This window comes from Stegostoma tigrinum, chromosome 14, assembly GCF_030684315.1.
Source record: "Stegostoma tigrinum isolate sSteTig4 chromosome 14, sSteTig4.hap1, whole genome shotgun sequence".
Classification (NCBI taxonomy): domain Eukaryota; kingdom Metazoa; phylum Chordata; class Chondrichthyes; order Orectolobiformes; family Stegostomatidae; genus Stegostoma; species Stegostoma tigrinum.
In genome coordinates, this window is record NC_081367.1 from 48,492,976 (window position 1) to 48,511,379 (window position 18,404).

General features: G+C 39.6%; 2 protein-coding genes across 3 annotated transcripts in view; one reads left to right on the forward strand and one right to left on the reverse strand.

Moving 5' to 3' along the window:
• psmd1 (proteasome 26S subunit, non-ATPase 1) overlaps positions 1–14,167 on the reverse strand; it is a 96,673-nt gene extending 82,506 nt beyond the window's left edge. The window contains exons 1-7 of the mRNA XM_048542170.2: positions 14,024–14,167; positions 5,236–5,279; positions 3,984–4,057; positions 3,295–3,464; positions 2,728–2,933; positions 2,277–2,420; positions 819–1,045 (exon numbers count right to left, since the gene is read on the reverse strand). Of these exons, the coding sequence (XP_048398127.1) occupies positions 819–1,045; positions 2,277–2,420; positions 2,728–2,933; positions 3,295–3,464; positions 3,984–4,057; positions 5,236–5,279; positions 14,024–14,039 (881 nt within the window). The 5' untranslated portion in view covers positions 14,040–14,167. The remainder of the gene's footprint in view (positions 1–818; positions 1,046–2,276; positions 2,421–2,727; positions 2,934–3,294; positions 3,465–3,983; positions 4,058–5,235; positions 5,280–14,023) is intronic.
• Positions 14,168–14,359: 192 nt separating this feature from the next.
• iqcg (IQ motif containing G) overlaps positions 14,360–18,404 on the forward strand; it is a 90,180-nt gene continuing 86,135 nt past the window's right edge. Inside the window, exon 1 of one of the 2 annotated variants that reach the window (XM_048542172.2) lies at positions 14,360–14,435. The gene's annotated coding sequence lies outside the window, so the exon portion shown is untranslated. Of the gene's footprint in view, positions 14,458–18,404 lie in introns of both variants that reach the window. The other variant, XM_048542175.2, reaches the window with a different exon arrangement.

The following is an 18,404-nucleotide window of genomic DNA, read 5'->3' on the forward strand; positions in this document are numbered from 1 at the left end:
TTTATTTAATTGTCACACCATTATATCCGATTTTGCCTTCTCTCTTTCAAACTGCAGACTGAACTCTAACATATTATGATTGCTGCCTCCCAAGTGTTCCCTTACTTTAAGATCTTTTATAAAGTCAGGCTCATTACATAGCACTAAGTCCAAAATAGCCTGCTCCCTTGTGGGGTCCATCACAAGCTGTAGCAAAAAGCCATCCTGTACACATTCCATGATGTCCCTTTCTTTGGATGCACCAGCAACATTATTCACGCAGTCCACCTGCATATTGAAGTCCCCCATGATCACTGTGACCTTGCCTTTTTGACATGCCTTGTCTATTTCCCGGTGTATCATGCACCCTTGGTCCTGATTACTGTTAGGAGGTCTATACTTAAGCTGTTAGCTTTAATGTTACATGTCACACATTTTTTAAAAACCTTTCATGGGATGCAGACATCACATTGCTCAACTCCATTTGTTTCACAGTGGTGGTGGTGTTGTTGAGATACCTTTTTGCATTGTAGTATGTGTACAGAAAGTGCTATAACTGTGCATTTTAAGCTGTTTCCCGAAACAGGCAGATTCAGTATTTTTTTCTCAGACAATATTATTTTTAACTAAAATCAAAAAGAAAATTATCTGGAAACTGCTATGTTTCTTAGTCATTACTATGCATGTGGAATCAAGAGAGATATTCCAGGGTTTATCATACTATACATGTATGAACTTTGTTACTGAACAATCACAGCAGGTTTAGCAATTACATAGCCTACAACTGGAAAACACAACTTCATTTTGGGCATTATTTTGATTGAATGCAGTATTTTTACCTTTCTTTTTCAGCAGTTGGCACAGTGCCTGTGTTTGTAGAACCTGGTACCACAGCAATGGGAGTGCCTACAGTCTTCAGGTTTTGGATAACACTAGAGAGAAACTGTTGGCTGGCACTCTCATACAAGTCAAAACAGATCTGATAGGCCATCAGTAAGTTGTCCTCCTTTACAAGCTTTTCCAAGATATCACTTACTGCCTGGGGATCATCCAGGAAAATGAGGCACTGTCGAAGCAAATAAAAATCATATTAAATTTAATTTTCAGTGGCCAATAGCATTTCTGAATCTTGATTACCACTGCAATTCAGGAAGATATACAGTAGTACAAGTGTGCCACCTGTTGGTGCATAACAATCTCACCACTACATCAAATATTAAATTTTCAGTGATGCTTTTCCCAAGTGAAAGGTTTTGATTGATGCTTTTAGGGCAAATATACATTGACAATAACATCAAACTTGCAAATACAAATCTGCACTAAATATTTGATACAAATATCATATCAGCATGAACAGTTGGAAGAAGGTTTTAAACCAATAATATTAGGGAAACAGGCTTGGTACCATTGCTCTGCAGGGTGTATCATAAAAGGTCATCAACTAGTAGGAAAGATATAGAGGAATACATGTGTGGATATTGAGACACCCAAGAACAATACAGTAATTATAATAGAGGACGAATTATCCTAGCATGAACTGGGATAGCAATTATGTAAAGAGCAGAGAAGAGGAAGCATTTACGAGGATGCTCAAGAGAACTTTCTAAAATGGGGATACTGGATCTGGATCAATGATCATGGTACCAAAAAGTTTAGAAGAACTATTTTTAACAGTGAAAGTATGAGTCAGGTTCAGGTGAATTTGCATCAAAAGTTGGGTTAGCGAAAAAGCACTAGTACAACGGAATTATAGTTGTACGGATTCCAGATGTGATTAACTGAGAAATTACTTAAGCACCAAAATTTTATTCATGTCTGTGCCACTGTATGCAGACTTTTTTCTCCATATCATCACCCTCCGTAATGTGTCACCTATGTTCCTTCACCCTCATTTGTCTCTGCTTTCCACCTAATTCTTGCACAGGCCAAGCTAGTTCAAAAGTAAATGACTGAGGCCAAGTACAGAGCAGGTAGAAGCATAAAAAAAAACTATCCTTATGTTTCATAACTGGTATGTCAGCAAGCATCTGAGTGGAGTCCAAGCAAGGGCTACAATACTGCTGAACAGGTAAAGGTGTATTGAAACTTGATACAGGACAATGAGTAGACAACAAACAATGTGTACAGGAAAGGGAGATGCCAAAGTTCTACCAATAGTGAGAGATATACAATGACATGAAAAGCTAGTTTTAACATTAATATTACTATAAAAGCATTACTTAACAATGCTAGGTTTTGTGGACACGAAGGGGCGCTCTATACACTAGATTTGTGAAATACATTATGATTAACATTACCTGACACACATTAATGAAGTCTGGCTTTTCCAGATTCATATATAGTTTGACCAGAACACGCAGTACTTCATTTCTGAATTGCTTATTCTGCATCAGTGACATGCACACCTTCACACTGTATGCAAGCATCCCAGAAATATCACTCTGTGAAGATACATAACAGGGTTAAATATGGCAGAGTCTCAACAGATGACAAAAGTAGTTTGCTTGCTTGTAAATGGTGCCCCGATATCTGAAAAAGACAAAATTTGTTAAATTACAAGGCTATGTCAACAACAGATCATCCTTCCAGTCCCACTATTTTAAAATGTTCACAATATGGATTTTACTACCCTGAAGGGACAGTATTAATTCAATGACAATGAAGTCAAATGAACATTCACATTTTCCTTTTTGGACTGGAAGAGAAACAAGACAGTAATATATCATTATTAGAACAAAATATACTCACAGATTCAAGAATCACTTTTTCAAAGACATCAAGCCTCCTGGTCTCTAGAGCAATACCAATTGCTTGTTTGTATTTGTGGTCATCAAAACAGCGTTGGAACATCTTATTCACAATGCCTTCTAATCGAGGGTCAATACATTTCTCCTCACCATCAGGTAATTCTCTATTTTCAACTCGTAGCTTTGTATAATGATCAATGCATTTTGCTACAGAGAAGAAATGATAATCACATTCAACAGTGGTCATAAACCAAGCTAAGAAAACCAACTGCCATACCTTAAACAACTGAATTTGGCAATTCTTTCTAACAGTTATAATGAAATGTCACAGTATCAATCAAACTCAGTACCTATCATTTTCCAACATCTAAATGCTGAAGCTTAGGTATCTGGGGATATCACACAGCAAGAGACAACAGAAAGAAAGAAAAGATGAAAGCTCATCTCATTCATTATCTTGCAAAGATCCACATTTCAATTTTGCAGCTTCAATCACCAAACTTCTTTTTAAATAAATCTTAGCAAAGAATTCACAAGAGGTTTTAAATGAAAATTTAAGAACACTAACCTATAATGGTCTCCACATATTCTGATTCATCATTAACATTGAAGAGGTCCCCAGCACCCAGTGCATAATTCAATGATTCCTCAAAAGCTCCCAAATGATAGAAAACCTTAGATGCCACCAAGGCAGCAAACTCCCGACTTCGGAAAGTCTCATCCTCATACAGTTCCTCACTTTAAAAGAAACAATATCAATATTAGGACTTGTATACTAGGGCTGCCCAAAACAGTGGGTAAAAACTCCCAGCAGGGTCACAAAATCTGAACCAGCAATGGATGCTGCGGAGATGAGACAGAGTGCTAATAGCTACAAGGCCCCTTTAAATCATTGTTGGCATACGCAAATGAACAGATATCTAAGGGCTCAGTGTTATTTTGCAAAAAGCTAAGAGTTTTTTTTTGTATTTAAATCACTGCAGTTTCATCAATTCTCACCACAGTGAAGTACTCTCTTACCCAGCCAGGATGTAAACACCCACCAAACCCTCCACCCTTCCATTCCCAATTTAAGCACTAATATTCCACACCATTCTAAAAAGTAGTGATTTTCAAAATGCAAAGCTGAAGTACAAAGTTTCATGGAACACTGGAACACCAGCTGTTGATTTTAAAAACAAATGAATCAAAATTAAATTTTGAATTGATCATTTTACAGCACACATCACTTTGTAGGAGATGTCATAAATGCCTTACATTTTAACTACTGATTCTGAAATTTCAGCCCAGAAGTCATTGACTACTGAGTTCAACTTATGCAGAGCAAACTCCTGGAAGAGAGAAAAATATACATTAATTCAGGGGTGCATATCATAACTTTGCTAGCTACTAACCAAATTAAATTAGTTTTATTCAGTTAGGAGTGCAAAACAAGCTGCATTCTTTGCTTTCACCTCAGGTGATAAATGCCAGTGAAATGCACTTCAGGGACACTTATCAAATAATTCAATATTCACTACTGAAGAGACTTAAATGCATTAGCACATGGCCTTAATAGTTGTCTATAAGTTAAGTGTATTGAATATTAAGATTATGAATAGTGCTGAAAAAAATACATTTTGTCAAAGCTTTTCATCTTGCATTCAAGACAATTTGCAAAGATACCAATTTAAGGAAAAAGGTAATTGTAATACTGCATAAAATGATTGTGCTGATTTGATGGCAAGTGGGTTCTAAATTGTATGGAGAATGCACCAATTAATGACTGATTTAACTCAACAAAACAGGTAACAGTCATTCTTTGGTTTATTTGCTATGGCAATGCCTTGACCAGAGTCAAGGCTTAACATTGAAGAAAAGCTTAACTTAAACCATTAACCAGCCCATTCTCCATAGCAATGCCTGTATAGGAGTCCATCTGTCAACGAATCAGCACTCTCCTCAGTAAAAATGTTGTTTTACCTCTTAAATTGGTAATTTTGAGAACTATCCTGATGAGCATAAAACAAAAAAAGTGTGTTTTTTTTCCGGCCATACTTGAGGTCTGTACTACCAAATGACTACATGAATTATATTACAGTCCAATGCTATCCTGAACTTAACATTCAGCAGACTTATTGATCAGCTATTCCAGCAGTTTGACAGTAATATACAAAATATGTAAATTACTGTTAAACTTCTGGAATAGCTGATCAATAAGTCTGCTGAATGTTAAGTTCAGGATAGCATTGGACTGTAATATAATTCATGTAGTCATTTGGTAGTACAGACCTCAAGTATGGCCGGAAAAAAAACCCACTTTTTTTAAAGTTTTTGTTTTACGCTCATCAGGATAGTTCACAAAATTACCAATTTAAGTGGTAAAACAAACAACAATGTATGTAGAATTTCATAACATGCAAATTTGTTTAAAATAAAACAGAGTTGCAGTTAAAGTCTTTGGCGGTTTTCCACATGTAAAACATTTCTAAATCATGCTTAATTGTTTCTTGGAGGAAAAAGCACCTACCTTGAGCTGGGGCTCTTTTTCATCCAGAAGAGAAATGATTCCAGCTATCAAAGTACAATTAAAAAAGGATAAAGTTTAGCACAGCATATTGTTATCATGTTGTGTATCTCATGCAAAACAAAGCAGAAACTGCTTAAAAAAAAATTAACTATCAACAGACTCAGGTGCTGAGATTCTATTACATTGTTGAGACTTAATTTCAGGGGGCACCAATATTTTCCAAACAGGAATGTTCAACTCTCAACTTGCTTTAGCAGCAGCACACATTTTCAGAGAAGAACCACAATGCAGCAAAAAATCCAACAGATATACCAAGAAAATTTTAAAAAGTTATCCTGTATTTCAGGGATATAGGTTTGAAACAAAATTCATATGCTGCTGTGAAATACAGATAAATTATCTGATGTTTACCACAATGTAATGCACTCAGACAGTAATTTTACCATTGAGAGGAATTTAAACCATCAGTAGAAAGATTACTTTCAAAAGGACTTACAGTGAAAGGGTAGAAGTAAAAGTACATTCTCATGATCTCCTAATGGTGCAGAGTGAGCAACTGTTCTACACAAACCATGCAGTCTAAAATATTTGAGTCTCTGCTAGGTTAACTAATTTCAGCCACAAGAGTGAAGGACTACAATTGAATTTATTGTTCCTTGATTATGAAAAAAACAAATTAGCCTTGGATTTGCTCCTAATAGCAATCTCTACTAAATATGTATAAACAGTTGGGAAATGAGAAGATAGCACAGCTGTGATGCAGTGAGGTTAAGTAGCTTGCTGCCACTCAATTTTAAGGTATGCCAACAAACAATTCCAAATTGTTTGGGGAACCAAAGATCTGCAATTGCACCCTGAATTACATCTTAGAAAATATGTACTGCCATTGGAAAATTGAAAGAAAATCAAACATAACAGTTCTCAAACTACACAGATTTATCATGGAAACCAAAAGCATAACCATACTGAAAGACTGGGAGGGTACAGGTGGAGGGGTCGAGAAAGAAATGGGGTTGTTGGTGGATCAACATACCTTTGAACGAAAAGTTCAAGAAATGACAAATTAGCCAATACACTACTACCCTGTGATCTCGTGAAAGTACGAGACAGTACAGGGTGCAAAGCTGCATTTGTATCATGTTCTTATGGAGTTGGAGAGTTTTGTTGAGGGCAATTGAGATTCCCATGATTTCTCTAGTTAGTTGTGGAGAAGTCAATGGATTTATTATCAAAGGTAGAGTAACTCAGCACTTTTACACAGATGATCAAACTACAGACAACATGGGTTTATTTGTAAAGGGATGTCATATTGGAACCAACTTGAATTTTCTGAGGTGGGATTGGTAACATGACACATAGAGCATTTTGAGAAGATTTGTAACTCAGGTTGAGATTCTGGATGTGAGTTTGCTCGCTGAGCTGGATGGTTAGTTTTCAGACGTTTTGTCACCATTCTAGGTAACATCAGTGAGCCTCTGACGAAGCGCTGGTGTTATGTCCCGCTTTCTATTTATCTGTTTAGGTTTCCTTGGGTTGGTGATGTCATTTCCTGCGTTGGCAATGTCAGGAAGAACAGGAAATGACATCACCAACACAGTAAATGACATCAACAACCCAAGGAAACCTAAACAGATAAATAGAAAGTGGGACATAACACCAGCGCTTCGTCGGAGGCTCACTGATGATGTTACCTAGAAAGGTGACGAAACGTCTGAAAACTAACCTTCCAGCTCAGCGAGCAAACTCACATCCAGAACATAGAGCATAGTCTATATTGGTATTGACTTCGAGTGGTAATTGCTGATCAAGCTGATTTGTAATCTGTGATCTTTGGGCCCTTGGGGCAAGGCAACAGTGGGTACCAGACAGCAGGATTTGCTTCCTTTTCTTTCTGCTGCCACTCTGCTCAGAGTTGCGATGTGGTTTAATGGACAAGTCAAAAATTTCACAAATGCTTTTTTGTTTTGCCAATATAAAATCCTTGTGTCATTGCATTATAGGTGATAGTAGCTGTTCTGTGTTTATAACATTCGCTCCTTTGCTGAGGTCTCGGCTGTCTCAAACACTTACTGTCTTAGTCTGTGGAAGGTTAAAATGGTGCAGATGATTCTGTATTGCATCGCCCTATCAATAGTGATTGTTTGGGAGACGTGGTTCCCAAGGTATGTGAAGTGGTCAATATTTCAGAACCTCTCCTCCAACATATCTGGGAAGTAAAATATTTTCTATGAGGACTGTTGCACAAATTTAAGTTTCACAACATTCAAGGAAGAAACTGCTTAATTGAAGAATTAAGGAGTGACTTGCAAATCCTGATGCAGAGTAGGGAACAACACTGCAGTTATCCACAAACTGTTGATCACAGACCTCCATGGAAGTCAATTTAATTTTAGCAGAGAAGTCAGAGGTGACAGGTTAAAGAGAATTTACCATGTGGGCAGTAACTAATATTATCCTCCAAACGTTGACAGTGGGGTTGGCAGCGTTCAACTCCTGATCCCAGTACTCCGCCAGTCAGTGGAGCCGTCTTGCACATCTTTGAAATTTGGTGCCATGGCGGCTTCACCATCTTTCTGTGGAGGAGTTGTCTGGGGCCAGGAGCAGTGCAGCCCCAGATCCACAGCCAGCTCTAGCTTTGAAGATGCACAGGCTTCAGTATCGGCGGAAAAGCCTTGAGTCAGAACCTTGGCGACTGGTGGCAACATCTCGAGCAGCACTGCAAGGAGAATAGGAGGTACGAGACCAGTCTGTGGCTCTGGCTCAGATGTGGCAAATGCAGGAGTGGCAGCAACGATGGAAGCAAGCCCGTAACTAAGAACCCAGTCAATGTCTAAAGCTGAAAACCGAGTCACAGTGGAGGATAACAAGAAGAGGGAAAGATGCAGTAAAATCTTGCATTATATTCAGAGTTTCATGATTGCGCTGAAGCATGGCAACACCATTTTGCACGTGAAAAAAACATTTTCACTGTATTTTTATATTTGTGCCAACAAATCTAAGTCTATTGACACAAGAGGACAATTAATCTTTAATGAAATGAATAGCCAGTGTCAGGCAGACTGTGAACAATAAAGACAGTTGCAGTCGTATCATAAAGCAACTGCAAAATTGCTAAGGCATTTCTTGAACATTCAAATTTTTGAAACACTACCCAAACAGCTTTGTTATTTATGGAATAAACTGTTTTGTTCTCAACACTTTGTGGATTTGGCTGGCAAGAAAGATCATATTGGTAGTTCCTCTAGCAAGTCTAATGTTTCATGTCCATAATGAACCTCCAGAAGAAATATGATTATATTATGCACAACAGATAGGAGTTGGCGAGTAAGGGAAAAGTAATATACAGAAATATTGGAGTAAAAGGTTACAAAGGGTCATGAATGTATTAAACAAATGTACAAACTAAATAAGCATTCATCCATTTTGGAACAAAAAGTAAAATAAGTTGAACTAGGCCATTCACAATAAGTATTTTTTTCCACGTGTGATGATAGTGTGTCTTTAAGAGGTGTATTCCATCTTTTTTTTAAAATGAATAAAGGTTGAGACAGAAGATCTAAGTGGTCTGCTTGAAGCTAATAAAGTCATAGCTTGAGAGGTCTTGGGTGTTTTTTTCTGGATTTGGAACAAGAGATGCACCCTGAATGGCTGGGTTCAAACTCCCACAGAACGAGAATTTTTATTTTTGTCTTCTTGCCATTGTTGGGGTGTTGAAGCTGGATGTGGAAGCTCTTATTTTTCTCTCTCTCTCTCTCACAGCTGAAAGCTGGCATTCTATTTCGGCTGCTAGAATTGCATGAAAGAATCTATTTTACTTATTTTGCCAAGGGTGTGCTTATGGGATGTTACTACATTGTAAGAGTTAATGAGTAGTTTATTATTTTGTTAAGCATTTCACGAGTTACAATTCAGCCAATTCTCTTATTTTTGTTTTGTCAGTTTTTTAACCATAGCGTATGAGTAAAGTGTGTTTTGCTTCAAGCCTGACAGTTTGACCAATTGAATTGCATTTGGAATGCAATACCTGGCATTTGCCTTTAAAATAAGAAAAGGTTAGCGTCTAGACAATCTCCTTGACACGTTTTGGGAGTTTGGTCTGGTCCATAATATGTTACTAGAAATCTGACAGTTCTTCCACTAAAAGATTGTGAATGCTGAGTCATTAGGGTTTTGAAAACCAAGATCAATAGATTTTCCACAGATAAGGATAGCAAGGGATATGGATCAAAGGCAAACCAAAGAAGTTGAGCTACAGTCAGCCAAAATCCAATGGAATTGCAGAATAGATTCAAGAATCTAAACAGCAGACTCTTGTTCCTATATCTTTCCAAACTGATTTATTACTAACAATGTACAATCATTCATTTCCAAAATCCTGTTGCAATCTTCTTGGATAAATGGAATTATATCACTGTTCCTTCATTGTAACTCAGTCAAAATACTGAACCGCTTCCCCATCGACACCATCAGGCAGTTAAGAGTCATCCACATTGATGTGGGCGAGAGTCACAAGTAGGTCAGATCAGGTAAAGATAGCAGATTTCCTTCATTAGAGAGATTAGAAAATTTCCTTCCCTCATTAATGAGCAGAACAGGAGTTTCAGAAGCAATGGTCACAAAAGACAAATTTTTATTCTAGATTTTTATTAACTAAATCCAAATCTGCCAGAGATTTAAAACCTTGTCCCCAGAACATGAACTTCAAACTCTGGATTACTATTCTGTTGACATTACGACTATCCATTGCTCTCCTGCAAAATTCCCTTCCTGAGATCAGCTCCTACACAGCTGAAATCTAATTCAAAACTTTTCTTTACAATTGCCAACAATACAATTTTACCAACTTTATGATTGCTGGTCTCTTCAAAAATTTGAAATGCTCCAAAACCAGAACACCAAATCTTTTCAACCATTAAATTCCATTCATCCATTACATTAGTCTTTACTGTCCGACATAGGTTCTCAACCCATCACTGCATTAACCTCTAAATTGTGAGCTGGCTTTCAAACCCCAACAGACTTCCATACTCTTCAGTTCCTCAACTCTCCCTACATATGTACAAGCAAATTATTGCAGATGCTGGAATCTGCACTGAAAACAAAAATTGCTGAAAATCACAGTGTAGAGAGGGGGAGGGGGAAAACTAACATCGAGTCTAGAAGACTCTTCACCAGCTCTGAAGAAGTGTCATTTAGACGCGAAACATGAGTTTGCTCTCTCCCCATGGATGCTGCTTGATTAGCTGTCATTTCCAGCATGCATCTTCTCATTTACACTTTCGCCAGTACTCTTAACCATTACCATTGACACTCAGCCTTAATTGTGTGCAGCTCTTTCTTTAAACCCCTTAGTCTTTCCTATTGCCAACTTACGGTTCTTGCCTAAAATTCTCTGTCAATGCTCATCTGTGGCCCACTGCTCATAAAAATAGAAAGCCATAAAACATTAACGGAGAAGTAAGCCATTCAGCCCATTGAGTCTGCTCTACAATGCAAAGAGATCATGGTTGATAGCCCCGAACAACACTTTCCTGCCTTTCCACCATAACCCCATACTCCCTCACATAATAAAATATCTGTCTTAGCCGCAAATACACTTAATGACTTGGCCTTGGAAGCATTCTAGCTGTGAAGAATTCCACAGATTCATTACCTTCTAAGAATAATTTCCTCCTTATCTCTGTCCTAACTGGCAACTCGCATACTGAGATTACACCCTACAGTGTTAGACTCTTCGGTAAGGGGAAACAACTTTTCCGTATCTACTCTGTCAAGTTCTCTCAGAATCATGTATGCATCAACAAGATCACCTCTTAATCTTCTGAAATCCAATGAGGACAGAGCCAAAGTACTCAATATCTTCTCATCAGACAGTTTCTCCCTAGCTAGGATCAACCTTGTAAACCTCTCAATTGCTTTCAATGCTAGTATATCTTTCTTTGGATAAGGGGATCAAAACTATTTACAGTATTCCAGCTGTAATCTGACTATGCCTTGTAAATTAATAAGGCTTTCCTATTTTTACACTCCATTCCTCTTAAAATAAAAGGCCAAAATTCCATTTGCCTTCCCTACTACCTGAGCTTGGATGCCAGCTTCTTGCGATTTATGCACAAAGGTTACCAAATCCCTATGCTGTAGTGGCTTTTTGCAGTCTTTCTCCATTTAAAACATATTCAGCCTCTCTATTCTTGCTGCCAAAGTGCATAACCTCACATTATCCCTCATTACATTCCTTGCGCCCACAACATTAATCTATCTATATGTCTTTGCAGACTGTGAAATCCACACCACTTGCATTTCCACCTATTTGTGTTATACACAGACTTGGCTATTACAAATTCACTTTCCTCATCCAAGTCACCAGCATATATTGTAAAAAATTGTTGATCCAGCATTCATCTGTGACACTCCAATAATTAAACATTGCCATTCTGAAAATGCCCCCATGTCTAGAAAACTCTTTATCCATGCTAATACACCACCCCCATAGATTTGCATCAAATGTGTGGAACCCTCTAAAAATTCAAACACATTAAATCCACTGTTTCCCTTTAATTGTTCCGGTTGTTACCAGTTCAAAGAATTCTAATAAATTTATGGTCTTTTCCAAAACCTAAGGACTCATTCTCTAAAAGGGCCTATGTTTACTTCAGCCCCTCTCTTCCTTCTCATATACTTAAAGAAACTCTTGCTGTCCATCTTGATATTATTTACAATTTTACCTTCAAAGTTAATTGTCTCGCTTTTTTGTGTTGCTTTTGCTGGTTTTAAAAACCTTAGAGGAGAATGTTTTAAAAAGTTTGAGGGCCAACTTTTTTTTGCAGAGTGATTTGTGTATGAAATCAACTGTCAGAGAAAATGGTGGATGCAGGAACAGTTACGACATTTAAAATACATTGGATAAGTTCATGAATAAAAAGGGTTATGGGTCAGGGCCAAGCAGGTGGCTATGACTCTGAGATAATAAAATGTGAGGCTGGATGAACACAGCAGGCCAAGCAGCATCTCAGGAGCACAAAAGCTGACGTTTCGGGCCTAGACCCTTCATCAGAGAGCTATGACTCTGACTCTGTTTACCACTACTCCTTGCCACTCTGTTTTTTCCTTTCACTTTGATGCTATCTTTAAGCTCCCTGTTTAACCATTGCCTGCTCACTACCTGCATAGAATCCTTCTTTATCATTGGGTTATATCTTTGTTGTGAGCGATGAACCATTTTCTTAAAAGTCTGCTATTGTTCAACTGTCTTTGCCACTAAATTGCTTTCCCAACCCACTCCATCTAGCTGTGCCTTCATTGCTTTATAACTACCCTTATTAAAATTTAGCATAATTGGTTTTGTAATAAGCTTCTCCCAAACTAAATGCTAAACTCTACCATGTTACAGTCACTGCTTTCAAAGGGATCCTTTATATTGACATTTTTTAAACCTTTCTCATTCACATCACCAGATTCAAAACAGCCTGATCCCTGTTTAGATCTACAATATACTCCAGGTAAATTGTCCCAAATACATGCTATGAATTCTTCTTTACGGTTATTTCTGCTGATCTGACTATCATAATCAACAAGAAAATTAAAGTTACTCACAATTAATTTACAGTTTTTTTAAACAATCCCTCATTATCTCCTGCTTTATTATCGATCCTGACATATAGTTACTGTTAAGGACCCTATAAGGCTACTCTTAGTAGTATCTGCTTCACCTTTCTACTTTTGACCTCCACCCATTTGGATTCTATGTCTTCCAAATCAAGGTCATTTCTTGCTTTCATACTTATTCCATCCTGTATGAACAATACTATCCATTCACCCCTTCCTTCCTGCTTATCCTTTTGAAAAGTCACATACTCTTCAATATTTAGTGGCCAGGTTCTCCCTCTATGGAACCACATCTCCATAATGACTATAAGACCACAACCATTAACCTGTAATTATGCCTTTATTCATATTGTTCCAAACATACATTCAAGTAAAGAGCATCGATTTTGCCTTTTTACCATTTTCTATCTTAGACCCTATTTACTGTTTTTCTATGTTGAACAGTTTGTTCCTTCCTGCCCCACTATGAATGATTATACAATTAGATGCTTTATAAGACTGCCATCTCCCCTCTAAGTTCTTTCTTTGAACAATTGCTTTGTTAAATAAATACAAGTTCTTGCACTCACCCCTAATCACTCCACTAACACTGCATTATTAGTCCACCCTTGTTACAGCACTCTCCTGTTGACTTTAATTTAGGAATAATCATCCATTTATGATATTGCTGTCGATTTAAGAGTGTAATGACAGTTCACGTCTATCTTCACACCATTTTATGTCTGCCTGCACATAAGTTGTCACTGTCCTGGATTTATTGGCCGCGCAACATAAACTCAAAAGAACCTTGTGCTTGTCGACCCAGTATCAACAACACACGTATCTCAATGATACTGGTGTAACTTTAGGGACATGGAGTATTCCAGGTGCTTCTATTACACTCAAACTCCTAGAGAAAGTCATACTTTCCTACGCACAGAACTTTTCGACATGACAGTTCAACAGCCGAAGATCAGTGAAGCCTGGCGATGATCGCTGGGGAGCGAAAGGGACCCTTAGCAGCTACTCGCAGGCCTCAGTGACTCAGCTGCTCGGTTTCAGGAAAGGACCGGGACAAGGCCCAGAAACCACACGTCGGAGGGGTTCAATGGATGGTGGGAACCGACAGGCAGAGGCCCAGCTGGAGAGCAATTAGTTTCATCCGGTTCTGGTGGTGACTGGAAACGAGGCCTGAGGGACTCACCGGCCGAGGTAATCATGATGTCGGTGAAAGAGGGGCAATCCCTCGCTGTTTCCCGGTCCTGGTCTCGATCTCAGTACCACCGCACTGACTCAGTGATGTTCACAAAATCCCTCCGCGCAGTTCAGGCTGGAGAGGTCCTCGTACCACCCGCCCCTCCACGCGCCTGCTTCTCGAACAATAACCAATAGCTTCAAAAGAGGTACGAATTATTTAAAACAAAAACACTGTTATGGATTTGTTTTAAATTGAAAAATAACTGTTTCCCTAGTACCTTTTAAAACCATGCCCATCCCCGACTAAATGACAGGCAGTAGTTTAGCCAGCTCGGTAGTTGGGGCCCAGGTTGCCCAGGAGATGCTGATTCACCCAGTGGTTGCATTGATTGAGGGCACGAAATTTAATACAGATTCAGGTAGACCGCGGGAAATACCATGGTAAAATAGTTCTGGCATAGTTAAACACTATTTGCTAAAGGTTACATTATTGAAACATTTATCCGATTGCTTAACTGTTGTTTGGGGAAGCTTGCTGTGTATGAATTGGCTGCTGTGTTTCCTACATTGCAGAAGTGGCTGGGCTTCAAACGATATCCCATATAAAGCGTTTCGGGACATCCTGTGAATGTGAAAGCTATCGGATAGCTGCAAGAAGTTCTGATCTAAAATCACTTGAATGAAAATGCACACTCCTCAAATGGAAGCATATTCATATTGGCGCAGGCAACAGCACTGCCTTGGTAACGAAGCTGCTGAACATGATTGTGCTTAGGACACCACCCTGAGGAGTTTCAGCATTGATTTCCTAGTGCTGAGCTAATTGATCTCCAACAATCACAAACCTCTTCCTTTGTGATACATATCACTGTAACCAATGGAGAGTTTTCTCCTGATTTCCATTGACTGTAGTCTTGCTAGCATTCTTTTCCTGATTTCCATTGACTCAAGTTTGGCTAGCACTCCTTGATGGCAGTTTCAGTCAAGTGCTGCCTTGTAATAACGACAGTCACTCTCACATCATCTCTGGAATTCTGCTGTTTTATCAGTGTTTGGCCCATGGCTCTAATGAGATCACGAATGGAGTGGTCTTGATGGAATTTGAACTGAATATCAGTGCAGAGGTTATTGTCATGTAGGTTCTGCTTGACAGCACTGTCACTGACCCCTTCCTTAACTTTGCTGATTGAGAGTCGATGGAGCAGTAATTGGACAGGTTGGATTTGGGCTGCGTTTTGTGAGCAGGACATACTTATGCAATTTCCAACATTATCGTATAGATTTACTTGACCATCTTAGTTAGGGTGCAGCAAATTCTGGTGCACAAGTCTTCAGTAATATTCAAGATAATAGGAACTGCAGATGCTGGAGAATCGGAGATAACAAGGTGTGGAGCTGGATGAACACAGCAGGCCAAACAGCATCTGAAGAACAGGAAAGGTGATGTTTCGGGCCTAGACCCTTCATCAGAAATGGGGGAGGGGAAGAGGGTTCTGAAATAAAAAGGGACAGAGGGGGAGGCAGATTGAAGATGGATAGAGGAGAAGATAGGTGGAGAGGAGACAAACAAATTAAAGAGGCGGGGGCGGAGCCAGTAAAGGTGAGTGTAGGTGGGGAGGTAGGGAGGAGATAGGCCAGTCCAGGGAGGACGGACAGGTCAAGGGAGCGGGATAAAGTTAGGAGGTAGGAAATGGGGGTGCAACTTGAGGTGGGAGGAGGGGATAGGGCAGAGGAACAGGTTAGGGAGGTGGGAATGAGCTGGGCTGATTTTGGGATGTGGTGGGGGGGGAAAGAGAGATTTTGAAGCTTGTGAAATGAGTTGCTGTTCCTGCAACCTTTGGGTGGCAGCGTTGTGGCATTGCAGGAGGCCCAGGATGGATATGTCGTCTGAGAAATAGGAGAGGGAGTTGAAATGCTTTGCAACTGGGAGGTGCAGCTGTTTATTGCGAACCGAGCATAGGTGTTCTGCAAAGCAGTCCCTGAGCCTCTGCTTGGTTTCCCCAATGTAGAGGACGCCACAACGGGTACAGCAGATGCAGTATACCACATTAGCGGATGTGCAAGTCCAACGCATCATCCTCCCACACTTCCACCATCTGCAAGCCGACCCCACCACCAAAGACGTTTTTCCCTCCCCACCCTTGTCTGCTTTCCGGAGGGACCATTCTCTCCGTGACACTCTTGTCCGCTTCACACACCCCTCCAGCTTCATCACACCCACCATTCCTCAGACGACATGTCCATCCTGGGCCTCCTGCAGTGCCACAATGATGCCACCCGCAGGTTGCAGGAACAGCAACTCATATTCCGCTTGGGAACCCTGCAGCCCAATGGTATCAATGTGGACTTCACAAGCTTCAAAATCTGCCCTCCCCCCACCGCATCCCAAACTCAGCCAAACTCTTCCCCACCTCCCTAACTTGTTCTTCCTCTCACCTATCCTCTCCTCCCACCTCAAGCCACACCTCCATTTCCTACCTACTAACCTCATCCCACCCCCTTGACCTGTCTGTCCTCCCTGGACTGACCTATCTCCTCCCTACCTCCCCACCTACACTCACCCCCACTGGCTCCATCCCCGTCTCTTTAACTTGTTTGTCTCCTCTGCACCTATCTTCTCCTCTATCCATCTTCAATCTGCCTCCCCCTCTGTCCCTTTTTATTTCAGAACTGTCTTCCCCTCCCCGATTTCTGAAGGGTCTAGGCCCAAAAGGTCAACCTTCCTGTTCTAAGATGCTGTTTGGCCTGCTGTTTTCACTCATTGTGAAATGAGTTGCTGTTTCTGCAACCTTCGGGTGGCATCATTGTGGCACTGCAGGAGGCCTTCAGGAATAGTGCTAGAATATTATCAGGGCACGTCTTGTGAAAGAACTGTCCTAAAGACTAGAAGCTGCAATCCTTAAACTCAGCAGGAGACCAAGATCAATCATCTTTGTGGTGATATTATTTAAAATTTAGTGTTGTCGTTCCAGTGATACAGGTAATTATTCTCATTTAAAAATGTTTACTTTTTTTTGAAAAATTATCATTTTGAAAATTCAGAGTCTGTTCCATGCAGACCTCAGCAGTCCATGCACTACAGCAAATTCTTGTACCAGAAGTTAATGCTCCAATCTGGATTGGTGTGCTAAGCGGTGATTGCAGAGCGTAGTTCTGGCTGTGCATGCACATACATCTTAGAGCTCCCAGATTCTATTTATTACTCCTGTGTTATAAACTAAGGTGTATAGTAAGAGCTGGAAGCTTACACAGAAACTGTGTAAAATCTCATTAGGCCCCAACTCTAGTTTTGGTCACCACATGATTGTATTAAAGAGGTGTGATGAAATTAATGAGAATGTTGCTGGACTTGAAAATTGTAGTTGTTTGGTCTATTGGTTATTCCTAATATTTGTTTTATTTAGGACTGAGAGACTTAGACTAAGTGGATAGCAATTAAGTGAATAAGTCATTTAGATAGACTGGATAAAGCAGTCCTTTAGTTGAGGGGTCAATAATCAAGATGCAAACCTAAGAGTAACCTTTCTCTCAAAGTGGTGGGGATTTGTGTCCCATTGCCTCCAAGGGTAGGACAGCCAGAAGTCAGAACAAACATGTAAGAAGTACTTGAGTACGCAGGCACTTGCAGTGCCATAATCTATTGACTATCAACGAGGAGCTAGAAGACTCATTTAGACTGAGTGGTTCATTATTCACGGGCATGGAAATGATAAACTGAACGATTTCCTTCCATGTTGTAAATTTCTATGATTCTCAGTGCAGGTATGTCACTGAATGACCATCATTCATTCACAAGTGCTTAGAAAATAAACATTAACAGACCACAGGATAACAGTATTTTATGTGAGTCTCACTTGTTCTATTGCACACATACTTACAGCACAAATCAAGGAGATCAACCAATGGTGAAAACTTCAATTTTTTCCATTCTTATCTCCAGATGCACTGCAGTATATCGCAGCATCCAGAGACTGGCAACTGAACATAGTTCAGCTACTCTCTAACAAACCTGCTCAGCCTTTCAGAGCCTAAAATTTAAATTTCTAATTAACAAGATATAGAGTCTAAGAATGAGATTGATACAAAAATACACAAGCAAAAAGGGAGTCATCATTTAAATCGGGGATAGGCCAGAATACAGTTGCAACCAGAGCTGCCATAATCTTATTCAATGGCATACAGGGAACAAATGGCCTACTACTGTTCTTAATTGATATGTACATACCAATCGTTTCAGCCAGCCTCACTGGCTGTAAGACAACAGGACTGCCAATCTCTTTGAATAAAAGCAAAACACTGCAAACACTGGCAATCTTAAAACAAACACAAAATGCTGGAGAAACTCAGCAGGTCTGACAGCATATGTGGAGAAACAGAATTAACATCTC